At 43.5% G+C, this 15845-nt stretch overlaps 1 protein-coding gene across 2 annotated transcripts in view; it reads right to left on the bottom strand.

The window, feature by feature from the left end:
- Positions 1–15845, bottom strand: part of LOC126371431 (intermembrane lipid transfer protein VPS13A-like) — a 64731-nt gene that overhangs the window by 47217 nt on the left and 1669 nt on the right. Inside the window, exons 1-21 of one of the 2 annotated variants that reach the window (XM_050016715.1) lie at positions 14883–14910; positions 14066–14226; positions 12931–13331; positions 12074–12285; positions 11084–11258; positions 10400–10673; positions 9788–10034; positions 9159–9289; positions 8632–8832; positions 7436–7644; positions 6503–6647; positions 6178–6314; positions 5909–6068; positions 5200–5306; positions 4508–4695; positions 3771–4000; positions 3038–3180; positions 2427–2561; positions 1238–1409; positions 536–700; positions 121–246 (exon numbers count right to left, since the gene is read on the bottom strand). In XM_050016715.1, coding sequence (XP_049872672.1) covers positions 121–246; positions 536–700; positions 1238–1409; positions 2427–2561; positions 3038–3180; positions 3771–4000; positions 4508–4695; positions 5200–5306; positions 5909–6068; positions 6178–6314; positions 6503–6647; positions 7436–7644; positions 8632–8832; positions 9159–9289; positions 9788–10034; positions 10400–10673; positions 11084–11258; positions 12074–12285; positions 12931–13331; positions 14066–14206 — 3699 coding nt within the window. In that variant the 5' untranslated portion in view covers positions 14207–14226; positions 14883–14910. Of the gene's footprint in view, positions 1–120; positions 247–535; positions 701–1237; positions 1410–2426; positions 2562–3037; positions 3181–3770; positions 4001–4507; positions 4696–5199; positions 5307–5908; positions 6069–6177; positions 6315–6502; positions 6648–7435; positions 7645–8631; positions 8833–9158; positions 9290–9787; positions 10035–10399; positions 10674–11083; positions 11259–12073; positions 12286–12930; positions 13332–14065; positions 14227–14882; positions 14911–15845 lie in introns of those variants that run through there. The other variant, XM_050016714.1, reaches the window with a different exon arrangement.

Genomic DNA, 15845 nt, shown 5'->3' with positions numbered 1-15845 from the left:
GCAAATGTACAACAAGACGTCATAAAATGACCATACCTAGACGCCACTTACGAATTGTTGCGGAGAGTTACCGTTCTATACGTGATATTATTCTCAGCTCTATGATTTCACGTTACTCACCTCAATGACAAGGTTGAGCCTCGCGCTCCAGGTCCGCAGTCCCTCCGCCTGTCGTTCCACGGCACGCTCCGTAGCCACCGCCGCCTCCATCGCCACGCTACTAGGTATCAGCGGCTCTAGGAATTGCTGGAGACATAAATATTCGAAACGTTATTCCATTACCTCTTCTGAAATGTACTTCGTTCTCAGTATCTATTATTAAAACATGTAGTAACGTCGCACCCCGGACAGTCCATACAAAAATCCTATTCTTACTATGTGCTCCCTTACGCGTACGTGCGAGGGAGACAGTCCGCGCGCGTCCTTACTCCTTAGCTGCTTAAGGCTCAGAGGGGGTGAGATCAGCGCCCGATACGATTTAGTGCGGGGCGGAGAGTTACCGTTGTACACGTAGTATTATGGTATGGTGTCGTACGTGCAGGTGGTGCAGCACGCAGTAGAGCAGCACGACGTGCAGGCGCGCCAGCTGCGCGCGCAGCTCACCGTGCGCCTTCACACTGCGCTGCTCGCCGCCGTAGTAACGCGGCGCCGCGCGGACGTACTTTATCTCCAGCACCTTGTCTTCGTCCGGCCACACCAGCTGGAAACACACACAGGATGCCGCTTAAAGTCGTAAGACCGAATGTTCTTTTATAATCCAAACATCATCTTTTCAACCCACGAAGGGAAAACCAGCCCAATACAGGTTAGGTAACATACCTCCGAAATGTATTTCTCAGGAATGTGGATTTTTTCCTTCGCCGCTGAGTACGTGATAATCATTTATGATCCAAACATGAATTCGAAAACAAATTTGACAATCATCGGTTTAAGCCTGTGCTGGATTCGAACCTGGGACCTCAAAGTGAGAGGCAAGCGTTCTATCAACTGGGCTACCTCGGCTCCCTTTTAAAATCCAAACTCCAATGTTCATTGAGTCTGAAAATCTGGGTCTCAGGAGGTTAAAATGTCATGATGATTCTGGTAGACAAAACATAATATTAATTTAATCTGACTAAATATAGTGGCATCCTCACTAATAAATAGACTAGGGACAGCAGCGGCGTCAGCTTTTGGATTTAGCCAGGCAGGCGTCGTCAACTTTTGTCTTTCACGCTTAGTAGCTATTGAAACCCACCTTAGGATAGAGCGTGTCCTCTTGCAGGTCATCCAGCTGTAAAGACGCGAGGAACAGTTTGAATATCATGCGGTCGTTGGCGCGGAACACGCAGTCGCTCTCCAGTGACGTCAGCCGCACTTCCACCAGCGAGCTGTCCAGGTGGCACAGCCGCATTGTTATCGATGATAATCTGCAAATATGCGTTAATCAAATCAAATCAAATCAAATCAAATCAAATCAAATATACTTTATTGCACAGAACTAGAATTTCAACAATCAGACATAACACATGAATACAGTACAATTTGGGCGGCCTTATTGCTCTAGAGCAATTTCTTCCAGGCAACCAACAAAAGGAAACAAACATTTACAACTTGGATGCGGGATGGTGCAACAAAAAATAAATAAATAAATACCTAAAAGTAAAACTAAAGTTAATATAATAAATACTCTATACTATACTAATGTTAATGTAATGTTAATGTAATGTTAATGTTAATGTATTAAGGTTAGTCGCGCTACGGAAGCATTTTCGTACGAATCCTACTTGTAAACTTCACCGACGCGACCCTTTTAGGCTATTTAAGCCGTTAAAGACGTAAGACCGAATTTCCTTTTAAAATCCGAACCCCATGGTTTAACTATTGGGTCTTGGAAAATGATGATGATGATCTCCGACCGATTTCGGCCATGGCGACCACTTCGACTCCTAAAAATAAAAAAAAGTAGAAAAGAACCTGAAAAATAGGCCTTAGGTTAAAGAGAGATTTTTGTATAGTGTCCGAACTGTGGCTATATGGTAAGTATATATATATATATAAAGGTATCCAACTGTGAGCAACTCCCTATTTTGAGCGCGGTAATTATTATTCGCTTTGGGGCGCTTGGCAGCTCAATAATAACCCTGACACCAGGGGTTTGGAAGTGCAAGTGCGGCACTGTTCCCCAAACGATGGAACATCTTACGTCGTGTCCTGCGTGCCCGAACACCAGCACGCAGGAGGATCTGATGAGCGCTGCAGATAGCGCCATACTTGTTGCCAAGTTTTGGGCCGATACTATTTAGTTTGCCATGGACACGATAAGAAGAAGACCAGGGTTGATGAGGTCATCCACCTCACAACCCACAAGATAGAAAAAGATTAATTCAATACACTATGGATATTACCGTTAGTAAATGTGGTAATAAATGAAATGTTTTTCATACCTGACTGAGTAGCTGAACTTAGTGGCTCCAGACGGCACGGGCGGGTCAGCCTCAGGCTTCATCAGATAGTGCCACAGGGTCCGCGTTTTGGGGAGAACCGTCCCGCGGATGTTCAGGTCATGCCGGTTTTGTATCCTGGTAAGGAAAAAATATTTTTATAGAAACATTATTTAAATGTCTAGGAATGTCTTCCGAGACAAATCAATAGGCTACTTGACAACCTAGTCAAATGAGATACTTTTTAGGAAACGTCATAAAGAAAGTTTTCTTTGAAATTCGTATGGAAATACTGTCCTGTTATAAACAAAAGCGGTCAAACGTCGTACCCATTGTTATTTTCTGTTATTCGAACCCTACATCCCAACAGGATCCCCTAAAGGAATAGAAGAAGAGGTACGTCTTCTGAAGACAGTTTGAGCAGTGACTGTGAGGCACTTTCGTTCGTCACTGTACACCTGAGATTGCTTCTCTTTGGTATTCAGATTAAATTTAGTTCTGTGCAATAAAGTATATTTGATTTGATTTGATTTAATTAACTAGCGGCATTGAGCAACGGAATCTTCATCTCGAAAAAGGTCTAGAGTTATTTTTTTTAATGCTGTGGCACTTACTTGTCAGCAATATACTGGAGGTACTTGAAGAGCATGTTGATGGCAGACGCGTGAAGCAGCATGGTGATGGGCCCCGCGTCCGCCACCAAGGACTGCTCCACGCTGTGGAAGTGAGATTTGAACTCCGGGCAGTCTGCGCGCACCTGAAATTAATTATAATGGGTGTCAGTGACATTGTAACGAAAACTTCCAGGGATGATTCACACTTCGATTCTGAGCTGATATCAAAGTATGGAACTTAAAATAAATTTAAAAAATACTCAAATTTTGATGAATTTTCAGACAGAACATTCCACTTCATATCAAGTCAGAATCATGGTCTGAATCGTCCCCCTCAGCATTTGTTACGGAGTCACTAACATCCACGCGGACTCGTATGGCCACCTTTACGTACTTGTACGGGGTGTGTGACATCGTAAAGAATACTGAGGGGGATGATTCAGCTCATTACTACTCACTAAGACCTATGTAATAATATATGTAATAAATAAATGACGTTATCCGTAACACAGTTGGCTCGACCATTATAGACCGCGATACAGCTCACCGCCTATCACGTTGGTCTAACAGAAAGCTCGGTGAGATGTGGGTGCTTAGTTCGACTTGCGATGGGTGCACCTCTGACTTCCCCATGATATAGTTGTGAGCTTTTGTTATGTAAATACGATGCTTTATTTTAGGGGATTTTTGGGAAGATCGATACCATAAAAGAAGAATGATAAATCTAGCCTACCTTCCTGAAGAGCAAGTTAAAGAGGTCGCCGTCGGTGGTGAGCAGCTCGAGGTACTGCCCCGTGCTGCTGTGGTGCTGCTTGTCCGTGAGCAGCGCCTGGCTGACGCACAGCTGCACAGCCGGCCCGTACTGCATCAGAGCCACGTCCAGACACACTTTGCTTATGTTCAGCATTATATACGGCCGTTCCTTTTGTTCGATTGAGCGGGATAGGTTGATTACAATCTCGCCTGCAAATAATTAACATTGGAATTCAAAAACATAATCAACCATCCTTTATTGTGACTGTTACTATTCTTCTTCTTATCGTGTGGATTGTGAGGTGAAATACCAACCTCATCAACCCTGGTGTCAGGGAAAGTTGTTGCCTTTATAGACCCCCAATTCGCATCCCATCATCATCTCCCTAGCATTATCCCGTTTTCACAGGGTCCGCTTACCTAACCGGAAGATTTGACAGGTCCAGTTTTTTCCAACCCGCGGAGGGAAAATCAGCCCAATACAGGTCACATACCTACGAAAAATGCATTTCTTGGGAATGTGGGTTTCCTCGCGATGTTTTTATTCACCGCTGAGCGCGTGATAATCATTTATACAAACATGAATTCTAAAACAAATTCGACAATCATTGGTTTAGGCCTGTGCTAGATTGCAAGCGGTCTATCAACTGGGCTACCAACTGGGCTCCCAAAAAGACGCAAATAAACGATATGTCTTTTCTTAGACAAAAAACTTACCAACGACAAACCGAAGCAGCGTATTGATATTGTTGCTAGGTGACACATTATCATCGAACCCGGGGAGGTCCACCGAGCGAGCGTACACCTCCATATCCTCGTCACTATGCTCTGATGATATGAACACCTGGTCCGCTTCTTGGAAGCCTAGCTTGGCTCCTGCTTTGTCGAACGTTGATTCTGGTGATCTGTGAAGATTTTATTTATTTATTTATTTATTTATTTGTACACAATGAAACAGACATAAGAAACATACAAAGAAAACAGATAGTACAGGCAAGCTTTTAGTTATATATTTTTTATTTTTTGCTTGGCATTAATTGCTTGGCAGGATTTTTTATTATAAGTGATTTGAATTCTAAATAACTAAACTAAGTATACAGAGTGTTAGTAATATAAGTAATAATAAGTTTTTACTGTGCCGCAATGTAAATCGAACAGCGCGACTACGTTATGTAACGATTTATTAGATATATTCAGTCTAACGATTTAAAGCACAACATAGGACTGAAAATAATTAAAAAAAACACGAAAACATTCATGAATTTTCCGACAGGAAACTCCACTTGATATCAACTTAGAACCATGGTCTGAATCATCTCCCAAAGTTTTCGTTACGGTGCCACTAACACCCTGAATACCTCTAAATGACCAAAATAAAATCACCATTGAACACCCAGAACAATACTCACTTATTTCTGCTAAGATACGCAGCAACAATCTTCTGTCGCAGCTGCACGAGCTCCCCATACCCCGGATCAGCTGATATCTTGTCCTGACCGAGCAGTTCCATTGTTTCCTGGGGAGTTAAAAGGTCACATTGATGCAATTCACCTAAGAAGCCTATATTGCTATTGGACATTACTTGGATATGCGCAAATGCTAAATTGCAATTTTGGTTTTTAAATGAATTGTTTCCCCTCTGGCATAGAATAAGGAATAATACCTCCAGCTCCAGCGTCTGAGCTCGGTTTACCTGACCCTAGATTTTTCTGTAGCAGTCAACAATACAACGCCGAAGCAACTGCACGTGTGGTTTTATTCAAAATCCTAAGCCAATATCAACCTTATTAGAAAGCCATAACAACAGATAGATCATGAAGATGAAGAGGAAATAGAACTGAGGTAATGCGCCTTGACTTGCCCTCCAATGACCCTTGTTTTTTTTAACGTGACTTTTGGTAAATTTGCCACAAATGGCATTACCTCCTTGGCCGGAACAAGACTCTCCCTTGTACAGTCATGAGCAATATAATGTACCCACTTTAGGACTCTGTCGCACTAACATATTTGACATTTAGTGAGACTTACAGTTCAATTTGTCAAAAAAGTTAATGTGACATGGTACCAAAGTGTATACATATTAATGCTCGTGACCGTACACCATATTATAATACATGCCTGGTCCTCCTCTTCGGCGTAATCCCCGGAGTCCATGAACGATACCGGGACAGTGTTCGGGACCGGGATAGGCAGGTTGTCTATGAAGTCCAGCAGCAGGCCGATGATGCGATCCGATAAGTTGAGTTTCAGACATGAGAGCGATATGTTTAGTTTGTATCTGAGGACAAATTTAGGTTTTATATTAGAGTGGTATTAATAAACTAATCTCAGCTTCGAGTTGTGAGGTGGATGACCAACCTCAATAACCTCTCTGTGCCTGGTCGTACCTGGGCAACAACTTGTAGTCCTTCTTGATGCTGTTGGAGAATACGACCTGCATCTTGATCTTAGGCACCAGGTGCAGCTCTGAGTCTGCGTGCTTGCGGGACTCCCGCCACGGCTCCGTCCAGTCACAGAACAGTATCTGAGAAGAAAGATTTTTTGGACGGGATCGTAAATTTGACGCATATTGCATTAACTACGGCCGGACAAATGGGGAGCGCTGAGGGTTCTCACTCGGTACAAAATTTAGTACAACAGACTTTGAAAGCATTAAACTCTCAAAAAAAGAAGACTAATGTCATACATGAACATTTATAATTCAATTTTTACCTGGAAAGTGCACTCAGCATGCAGTCTATCGTACAAGCGTTCCTCTAACTCCATACACGTCGCGTCTTCCAAGACCAGGTTCGACGGCTGCAGGTCAGACTTTATAACGACACGGCTGATGTCCAACACGACAACACGGCCACCCCTGTTGACAGAAAGTATACCTTGAAGAAGAGAAGAAGAAGACACAGAAATATAAACATAAACAGCCTATATACGTCCCACTGCTGGGCACAGGCCTCCCCTCAGTCAACCGGAGGGGGTATGGAGCATATTGCACCACGCTGCTCCACCGCAGGTCGGTGGACATGTGTTTACGGAACCTAGGCTTAGGTCGTCGTCTGAGACGATAATATTTGAAAGAAGTAATCGACCCATGTGCACTAAATGAGGTAAATCGTCGACCACGCCGGCGGGGTCGGTATCGGGGTTCTTAAGTGTTTGTTACGACCTCCGTGGTCCAGTGGTTGAGCGTTGTGTCCCAGGTTCGAATTCCGATGGGGACATATCACAAAAAAATATTTGTGATCCCCAGTTTGGTTACGACATTACAGGCTGATCACCTGATTGTTCGAAAGTAAGATGATCCGTGCTTCAGAAGGCACATTAAGCCGTTGGTTCCTGTTACTACTTACTTATATACATAGTCGTTACATGTGCCATTTCAGGGTCTTTGGCGGCTCAATGATAACCCTGACACCAGGGTTGATAAGGTTGGTAAGCCACCTCACAACCCACATGATAGAAGAAGAAGTGTTTGTTGTCGCGAGCTGATTGCCTGCCTATCGAGGCTAGAGTAATCAGATCGTCGAGATCGTATATAATTCAGTACCGTCCCTAGGCGGGATGTATTCCTGTCAAATCTTCAGGTTAGGTAAACGTAACCCGAAAAACGGGATAACAACCTCTGGACCACAGATGCCGTTAACTCACTTGGTAAGACATCCATGTTCAGGCACTCGCACGCACGGCCCCTTCACGTGCACGTTGATCTGGAACACCTTGCGGCGGCTGTGCGCGTAGGCAAGCACCGCCTTGCTCACCACAGCTGCTTTATGCGCCGCGTGTGACAGTTCCTCTGACAACTCCGCGCTGCTCATCGAGTGTGTTTGGAAGAAGTTTATCAGCTCCGTGAATGAGTGCTGGAAAAAAAATGGCAATCAGCAAACTCGTTCAATCTCAGTTACCTATGTCCAAAACACTATGTGGTCTTCGAAGACATCATACGCCAATGAAATCATAAAGGATTGTTGTATTTATTGGTGATGTTTCTATGTATACTTGACCAGACAAATGGAAAACGCTGAGGGCTTCTGTAAAAAGATATTGTTAATAAAGACTATTTACACAGCCCGGACAACTCGACTTGGGTGACAGCTCATCCGCAGATGTATATCATCCGTGGATGAAACGCCACTCTTTACAAATAGTAGGCGTCGAGTCATCCGAAGTGGTGCTGTTATTCGGAGGAGTCGCCACCTAACTAATACTACTGTAGTATTTTTATCCAAAATTGAGTAACACCTATATAGTTTTCAAAAAAAAACATACAAAGTTCTCGTTCTTACCGTGTGCAGCTTTACCGCGCAAATGCGTGAGAGACAAACTTACATTGGTGTACCAATACGAATGAGGATAAAAAAGCCAGAAGCTCAAATGTAGGCAGCGGCACTGTTGAGTGTTCCTAAATTTTGTCAATTTTCCATACTGTCCAGGTAAAATTCGTCATAAATTGCTTTAAAATCTGGAGCAACGTGGAGTGAATCCCTTCTGAAGGATGACTTACGTAAAAGAAACGCCATTAGTTGGAAAAAGGCTTGATTGAAAACACGTTTTCTTCTTTCCGATCTTTAGGGAATAAATATAACACTATGATTTTGCATTTAAACGCTGCGCAAAGGGTTATACTGTAAAAATATAACCAAAACAATATCTTTGTTCACTCAAATAGTATGGGGAACTGTCAAAATTTAAGAACACCCAACAGTAGCGACACCTGATGGGAGAAATAGGCAGTTTCTATCCTCAATGGTGCGGGGCGAAGTATCCCTTCTATACGTACTTCTACTCTATGCCAACAAACTCAAAGCACCAGAAGCTCACCAGCTCCACGTACAAAGAGTACCTACCTCAATATAAGTGAGCTCTGTGGGCTCCATGAGCCAGCACAGTCCATAGTCCGCCTCACTGCCTAGAGGGTTCTTCTCCACGTCGACCGCCAGCAGGTTGGTGCTGGTGGGCGCGCCGCCGCGCTCCGCCGTCAGTAGCGGGACCAGCTCGCCGTCAGACGATACGCCCTCTATTACTATGCTCTCTGCTCGGGCTGAAATCTAGAGGGAAAATACGTATCGGTAAAAGTTCGACACGTAGAGAATTGGACTGAAGTAGGATAGTCTATACACAAGACATACATAATTCCTACACCTATTTCCCGCTGGGATAGCCAGAGATCACGGATTTCCACTTACTACAATCTTGATTCCTGACACACCACTTTCGCTTTCATCACTCACATCAAAGACTTCATGCACGTTTGGTTTAGGGTACACTTGTGCGCCTAAGCCTTCCTCTTCCAACTCTACCAATTACACCCACATCATAGTCTATATTCGTTAATTATTTTTATAATTCGAAAAGAAAATCAGACCTATTTTACCTTATATGCCTTTGCTGAGGGTCTGGTCTCCAAAGAGGCGAGGAACTGAGTGAGGGTCACAACCAGCACCTCCTTGCTGCGGTTGATCAGCGTCAGCGAGCAATTCGCTAACGTCAGGTTTATTTTGTGCTCTAAAACAAAGAATGAATGAATGTATCAAAGACGTGTGATATCTCTGTAACATACTCTAACTTACTCTAGCTCGGTACTTAGGCATCATAGTAATAGCAACTTTACAGCAGACGTACATAACCCAATTGGAATAGTCAGAGTTAGGGTAGAGAGGATCCATCGTTATATGAACTAAATAGTAAGCACCCACATTTTACCGAACTTTCTGTAAGACCAACGTGATAGGTGGCGAGACTTAGGTATATCTGTCTACAATGGTCGAGCCAACTGAGTTAGTGAAATCTTCACTTAAATTAATAAATAAACTCCCAGAGAGTGAAGAATAAATTTATTTAACTGCTTATCATCCCGATTAAGTCGTAAATTGCCACCATATGGTTCACCATATCAATTCATCTTACGAGTACATTTTTTGCGGCTCTGGGAGAGAAAATTCTTGAAGACTCTTATATAAGCGACAAAGAGCGACGTTTTGTTTCAGTATACGAAGCACTCACCAATATACTGCTTGGACTTGTCAGTAGCGGGCGCGCCCTCCACGTAGCCGATCAGCTCGCAGACTCTCTTCTTCTCGGGACTGGACAGGTGGCTCCACAGGCTGCGGCTCCTCTCAGTTTTGACGCACAGTTCCACGCGGCTCTTGCCGTCTCCTTCTGTCTCCCCTTCAGAGTCTGAACTCGCAGGGTTCCACCAGTCGAACTCTGTTTCTACCACTTCAATGCGCTCCGGCTCTTGGGATAGAAGCTGTAGAAATTAGAGGAAGTTTAGTTTAGTTTTTTAGTCTGCTAGTTCGACAATAAAAACTGATTTATAATAAAGACTGTTATAACAACATGCCGTAGCCGTACCCGTGGTAGCCCAGTTGGTAAAACGCTTGCCTCTCACTTTGAGGTCGCAGGTTCAAACCCAGCACAGGCCTAAACCAATGATAGTCGAATTTGTTTTCGAATTCATGTTTGGATCACAAATGATTATCACGTGCTTAGCAGCGAGGGAAAACATCGTGAGGAAACCCACATTCCCGAGAAATGCAGACCCTGCTTATCAGCAGGATACTGGCTACTGGCTACGAACTTGTTAAAACAGATAAGTCAATACGTGAAACTTACTTCAAACTTAGCGTGCTCTCTTGCAATGACAACCGAGACAATCGGGAGACTATCCTCACACTTCTGCAAGTCCAGCTTCAACTCAGTATCATTAGGGCTTTTAAGAGTGCTCTTATACGTTTGCTTATATTTGTTGTAGTTCTCTCTATGTTTCTGTATAGACGCCCAGGTGTACGGTCTCACTCGCTGCTCTAAGACCACGTTGAAGGCATAACGCCACCATTTCTTTATGTCCTTTGAGAGAGGCACGCCTGGATGGAGGTGGCGGTATTTCCTGAAAGAAGTGAAGTTTGATTATCTCGCAGTGGAAAATACAGAATACGAATCTGCCCTATTAATTTCAACAGGCTCAGCAGACAATTCACCAGCCAACACAACGGATCTTCCATCTAACTGAGGTATCCATCTCACTGGATATTGTCATGAACAATTTCTCTGATAACTTCAGGATCTTTATGCTACAAGCATATAAAGATCCCAATAGATTTGCACCGGATGCCTATCACTACTCGGCGGAACAAATGAGAAGCTCTGCCATCATTCGGTACAAAATTGCGGGGTGTCCTCTGAGAGCATTATGTTTGTGAGAACCAGAGGCCTGATAGCGATAAGCCCTGAAAGAGAGAAACCGTCGACAACGCCGGCAGTATCAATATCGCACTAAAAGAAGAAGACCAAACAAACCTGTTCAGTTTAATCCTGTGGAATGAAGCAGCGAGGTTGCACACAGACAGGTACTGCCGGCGAGACAGCTGCAAGGCGCTGTCCTGTAGCACCGCGTCTAACAGAAGACGAGGCACGCGCGCCTCGCCCGACCGGTTGATCAGCACCTTTACTTTGCATGTCACTGGTTTTAGCACTGGAAATGTAAAACAAACGACTTCTTCGTGTATTTTGTATTATAGCAGTCGCGACATGCGTAGTGCGACAACGCAAGTCCAAAGTATAGAGGTTGGGCAATAGACCAACCAAATCAGTTACAGAAAGATAGGCAAAAGACTATCAACAATTTCAAAGGTCCGATGGTCAGATGACCTGGTATGCCGGAAAGTAATGGATGAGAAAAGAATTACTAGACATGAAGTTGTACTTTCACCCATTAGCAATCATTACATAGATGGAAAGAAACTCTTATAACCCGTACAAAATAACTATACACCTCACGTAGAACGGATCGCAAACCAGCGAAGCATCTATGTGATACGCAGAAGTTAGGGCACTTTTCCACCACAGATGTGCTGTTCAGCTATGCTGCGAGGAAGTGAAAGCTAAGCTACGAAACTATGTGCACGCTTCCACTGATGCTAAGCTTTACAGCGGGGCGAGTTAGATGTCTACTTTCAGTGACAACCGCGGGCCTACTGTAGGTACTCTGGTCTTGACATAGGCACACCACTCGCGACCATCTACATATAAACGCATCCATAGCAACACAGCAAAGCACATCTCTGGTGGATAAGCACCCTTACACCACACCCTGACACTCCATACAATAAACCTGGTTTTACACAGACATTACACATAGACGTTATCGGACATGCGCATCTGTGTGTGTGACCCCTGACGCCCATACGACCGAGGGGGTGAGGTAAACCTAGCTCAGCCGCTGGTGGGGAACGGAGAGTTGCCATTCTATACGTAATTCTTAATCTATGCTTGCACCCAAATACTTACAGAACTCGAAGTCCTCATGGTGCATGGAGAACTTGTCCAAGCCAGTGAGCATGTAATGTTTCCAGTTGTAATACTGCATGGGCGTGATGTGAGCGGTCTCCGTGTCGTCGAGCACTGTTGCTGACGGGTTCCAGTACCAAGACAGAGACTCTATGCGCATCATCTGGTATACTGTTGACGCGTTGGCAGGGGTCACTGAGGGTTTCCATTTGCTGAAAGGGAGAGGGAGGATGAAACCCTCGTAAATATTAATACGATAAGATTATTGGCGGTGGTACATATTATGTCTTCAGTGACAACTTTTAACGGGACAGAGGTCCCGGTTTCGACTCAGATTTGATTTAAAAAATAACTTTTCTAAATTCAGCATAATCTCTGTTGCTCCACTGTGGTTGAAGAACCAACCAGACCCGAGCTCTTCAAGGGAGAGCAGGGGGGAAGTGGGGCAGTGGCGAACGACAGTTCGACAATTTTATTTGTTCACATTACTTTTTCTTTTTTCAGAAAACAATTAGGAGCATCCGCTCGTTTATTGCCCCAGGGTGTTATAAAGAATAGCTTAAAAAATATTGTTAACGTGTTCAAGCAATACGTAATGTGCTTACAGGTTTCCAAATTAAGATGGAAGGAATGCGGTGTATGTAGGTACCTGCACATACATACGAACGATGCGACAACGCATTTGTGAATTAGTCAATAAACTACCGGTCTGCTGTCATTACGTGTATCATTTATATCACTTCCGCACCTTCAAATCTGGCCCTGGAGCTCTTAAAGCTTTTATCCTAAATTGACCCAAAGTGGTATTGCCAGTCTGATCACAATGTACTAATTTACTCAAAACCAGGAAGACTCACCTATTAGTAGTCTCAATGGACAAACTCTGCAGACACAGCCCACCAGCCAACGGCCCGTCCTTCGAGCTGATCGAGTCCTCATACCTCACGTGGACATTTCTCACGTATATCTGGATATTATTCACGATCGCCGTGAACAAATTCTCGAAGAAATTCTGTGGTCCTTTCAAGATCTCGCTCTCAGCTTCTAAGTCCTGAAGGATTTTCCTTTTGGCCGCTCGGGATAGTCTTTTCTCTCTTTCAGGGTCGAAGTAACTGTTGGAGATGGCTGGTCCGACGAGAACCAGGACATCTTCTATGTGGATGACCACGGGCTGGGTGTAGAGGCCAGACCACGGGATCTGGAGGTTGACGCGGCCGATAGTGCCGATCTTGACATCGATTGGTAGGTCAAGCTCATACTGGAAGGATTTAAAAATTAGGTATATTTTAGAATTTTGTAGTATTGCACCTATATTATTACTGGTATTCGCCAAAAACAATTTCCGCACTGTGCTCATGCGTGCGAACTCGTTGACGTCTCTTTTTTCTTTAAATAACGTCTAGGGCCCAGTACCGGGGTGTTTTGCAGCTTCTTTTTCCCGGCTGTACAGGCTGTGAGAAGCTGCAGTAATTTTAGGTGGATGAGACGTTCGTTATGTAAAAAAATATGATTAAAATTGTAACTATGTACCCTATAGAAGGCATGTTGAGATTTGCGCTCGTCAATTAAACTTTGTCAAGCAATTCAACTGAAGTTTGTAGACGAACAAACATCAGCTACTTAGAGAATAGTACCACTTAAACTAGAATTTAATAAACTAAAATCAAATCTTCTTATTGTGTATCTGGCATCAGGGTTATTACTGAGCCGCCAAAGGCCCCTGACATGGCTCATCTAACGACTACATACTTACATCAGTAAGTAGTAACCGGGACCAACGTCTTAATGTGTATCTGAGCACGGATCACCTTACTCTCGGACACTCAGGTGATCAGCCTGTAATGGCCTAACCAAACTAGGGACCACAAAGTGATTTTTGTGATATGTCCCCACCGGGATTCGAACCCGGGGCCTCCGGATCGTGAACCCAACGCTCAACCACTGGACCACGGAGGCCGAAGATCAAAGATCAAATACTTCAAAGAGACTGACCAGTGCTTCTGGCTTGAGCTTGAGATCGGTGAGGTTGACATTCCCGGAGAAGATGCCCACGTTGAGGTTCTCCGTGTCGAGGTCCTGCACGTACTTCCCCAGCACGCGGTTCAGGATCCCCGCCACCGCGCCCTCGAACATATTGATTGAGGAGCGGGCACCTGAGGATACGAACATTTATTAAGCGACAAAATTCAATGTCATCCAAGTTTTATACAGAACACAAACAGTCTCAATCAACGGGAAATCATTCCTCACCAGGGTTCCACTAAGAGTCGGTGACTTTTGGAATGCACGGGAGTGAGACATTGGTCACAAAGCCTCAAACAATTTGATTTCAAATAAGGTGGACCTTTAACTCTTGAGCCCACTAACATAACATAGTATATAAACAGACAGATGAACGCATTTTATATATCACTTTGAGTCCAGTAGAAAACAGGCGCTATGAACAAAGAGAGCTGCCGTAACAAATATATGAACAAAAACACAAACGAAGAATAAGTAAATAAGTATTAAAACACATAATACCGGGTTTTACCGCGTTAATCAGGGCTATGAGACTCCGGATATTTCAACACTGTTGCAAGTGCCATGACCGCCGACACAGTATCTCATAGCCCTGATTAACGCGGTAAGAACCCGGTATTATGTGTTTTAATTATGATAATATCCGCGTAAACCTCAAACAATATATAAATAAATTTTGTTACAAGTATATTTCCTATAAATCCGTGAATATCCTTCAACAACTACACATTGAAATAATTCTACAGTTCATCATTCTATCTCCACTTTTCACAATATCTTCACTCACCCAACTCTAGCAGACAAGTCACCACAACTCAAAACACGTTTGCATTTGTAAACAAAGCTACGGCCTTTATTAATTCGCTATCGACAAGTTATCAGCAGATAAGATACCGCTTACAACGATAGCTAATATTGTAATACCAATTTGTGAAACGATGCTTGACGATGTAAAAAGTACCTAAGTCTTCTATCGTGTGGGTTGTGAGGTGGATTACCAACCTCATCAACCCTGGTGTCAGGGTTATTACTGAGCCGCCAAAGGCCCCTAACATAGGTACTTACTTAGGGTGTTTGTGACATCGTAACAAATACTGAGGGGGATGATTCAGACCATGATTCTGAGTTGATATGAAGCTGTTTTTCCTGTCGGAAAATTCGTGACCGTCAGGATGTCACTGACTTAATTTTACATCGAAGTAATTATTAACCGAAATTGAACACATAAGCGGTATTCTATCAGCAGGCGTCATCTAATAAAATTTATTTACCGCTTATGTGTTCAATTTCGGAATTGCTCATTTAATTCTGTAGGCGTTACGACATCGAAATAGTAAATCAATAACTTTTTATCCTTAAAAGTTATGAGGTCCAAAACTACGTATATGAAGGTAGGAGGTAGTACCAACTATTGGTTATAAATAAACTCTATAAATGTGCGCAGTTTGTTTTCACTGCATAGGTGTCCAGCCATTCTGATGCTAGAATGGCGCGTCACCTAAAAAAGTAGATTATTTTCTTACCAACTGTCCCAACCACTACCAACTGTCTAACGATCGGTACCAACTGGTAGAAACTGAGCACTAACTTTTAATAATTACTTCGATGTAAAATTAGGGTAGTGACAGGCCATCCTGTCGCATGACGGTCACATTTTTTTTTTCATTTACATACTTTTGTTATGATGTACAGGGTGTTAGTACTTAGTAAACAAGAAGGGAAGCTGGATAGGTATTACGTTGCGACTTTT

This window comes from Pectinophora gossypiella, chromosome 12 (genome assembly GCF_024362695.1).
Source record: "Pectinophora gossypiella chromosome 12, ilPecGoss1.1, whole genome shotgun sequence".
In the NCBI taxonomy this organism is placed as follows: Eukaryota; Metazoa; Arthropoda; class Insecta; order Lepidoptera; family Gelechiidae; genus Pectinophora; species Pectinophora gossypiella.
The sequence above is the reverse complement of the archived record's forward strand: the minus strand, read 5'-3'. Positions and strand labels throughout refer to the sequence as shown.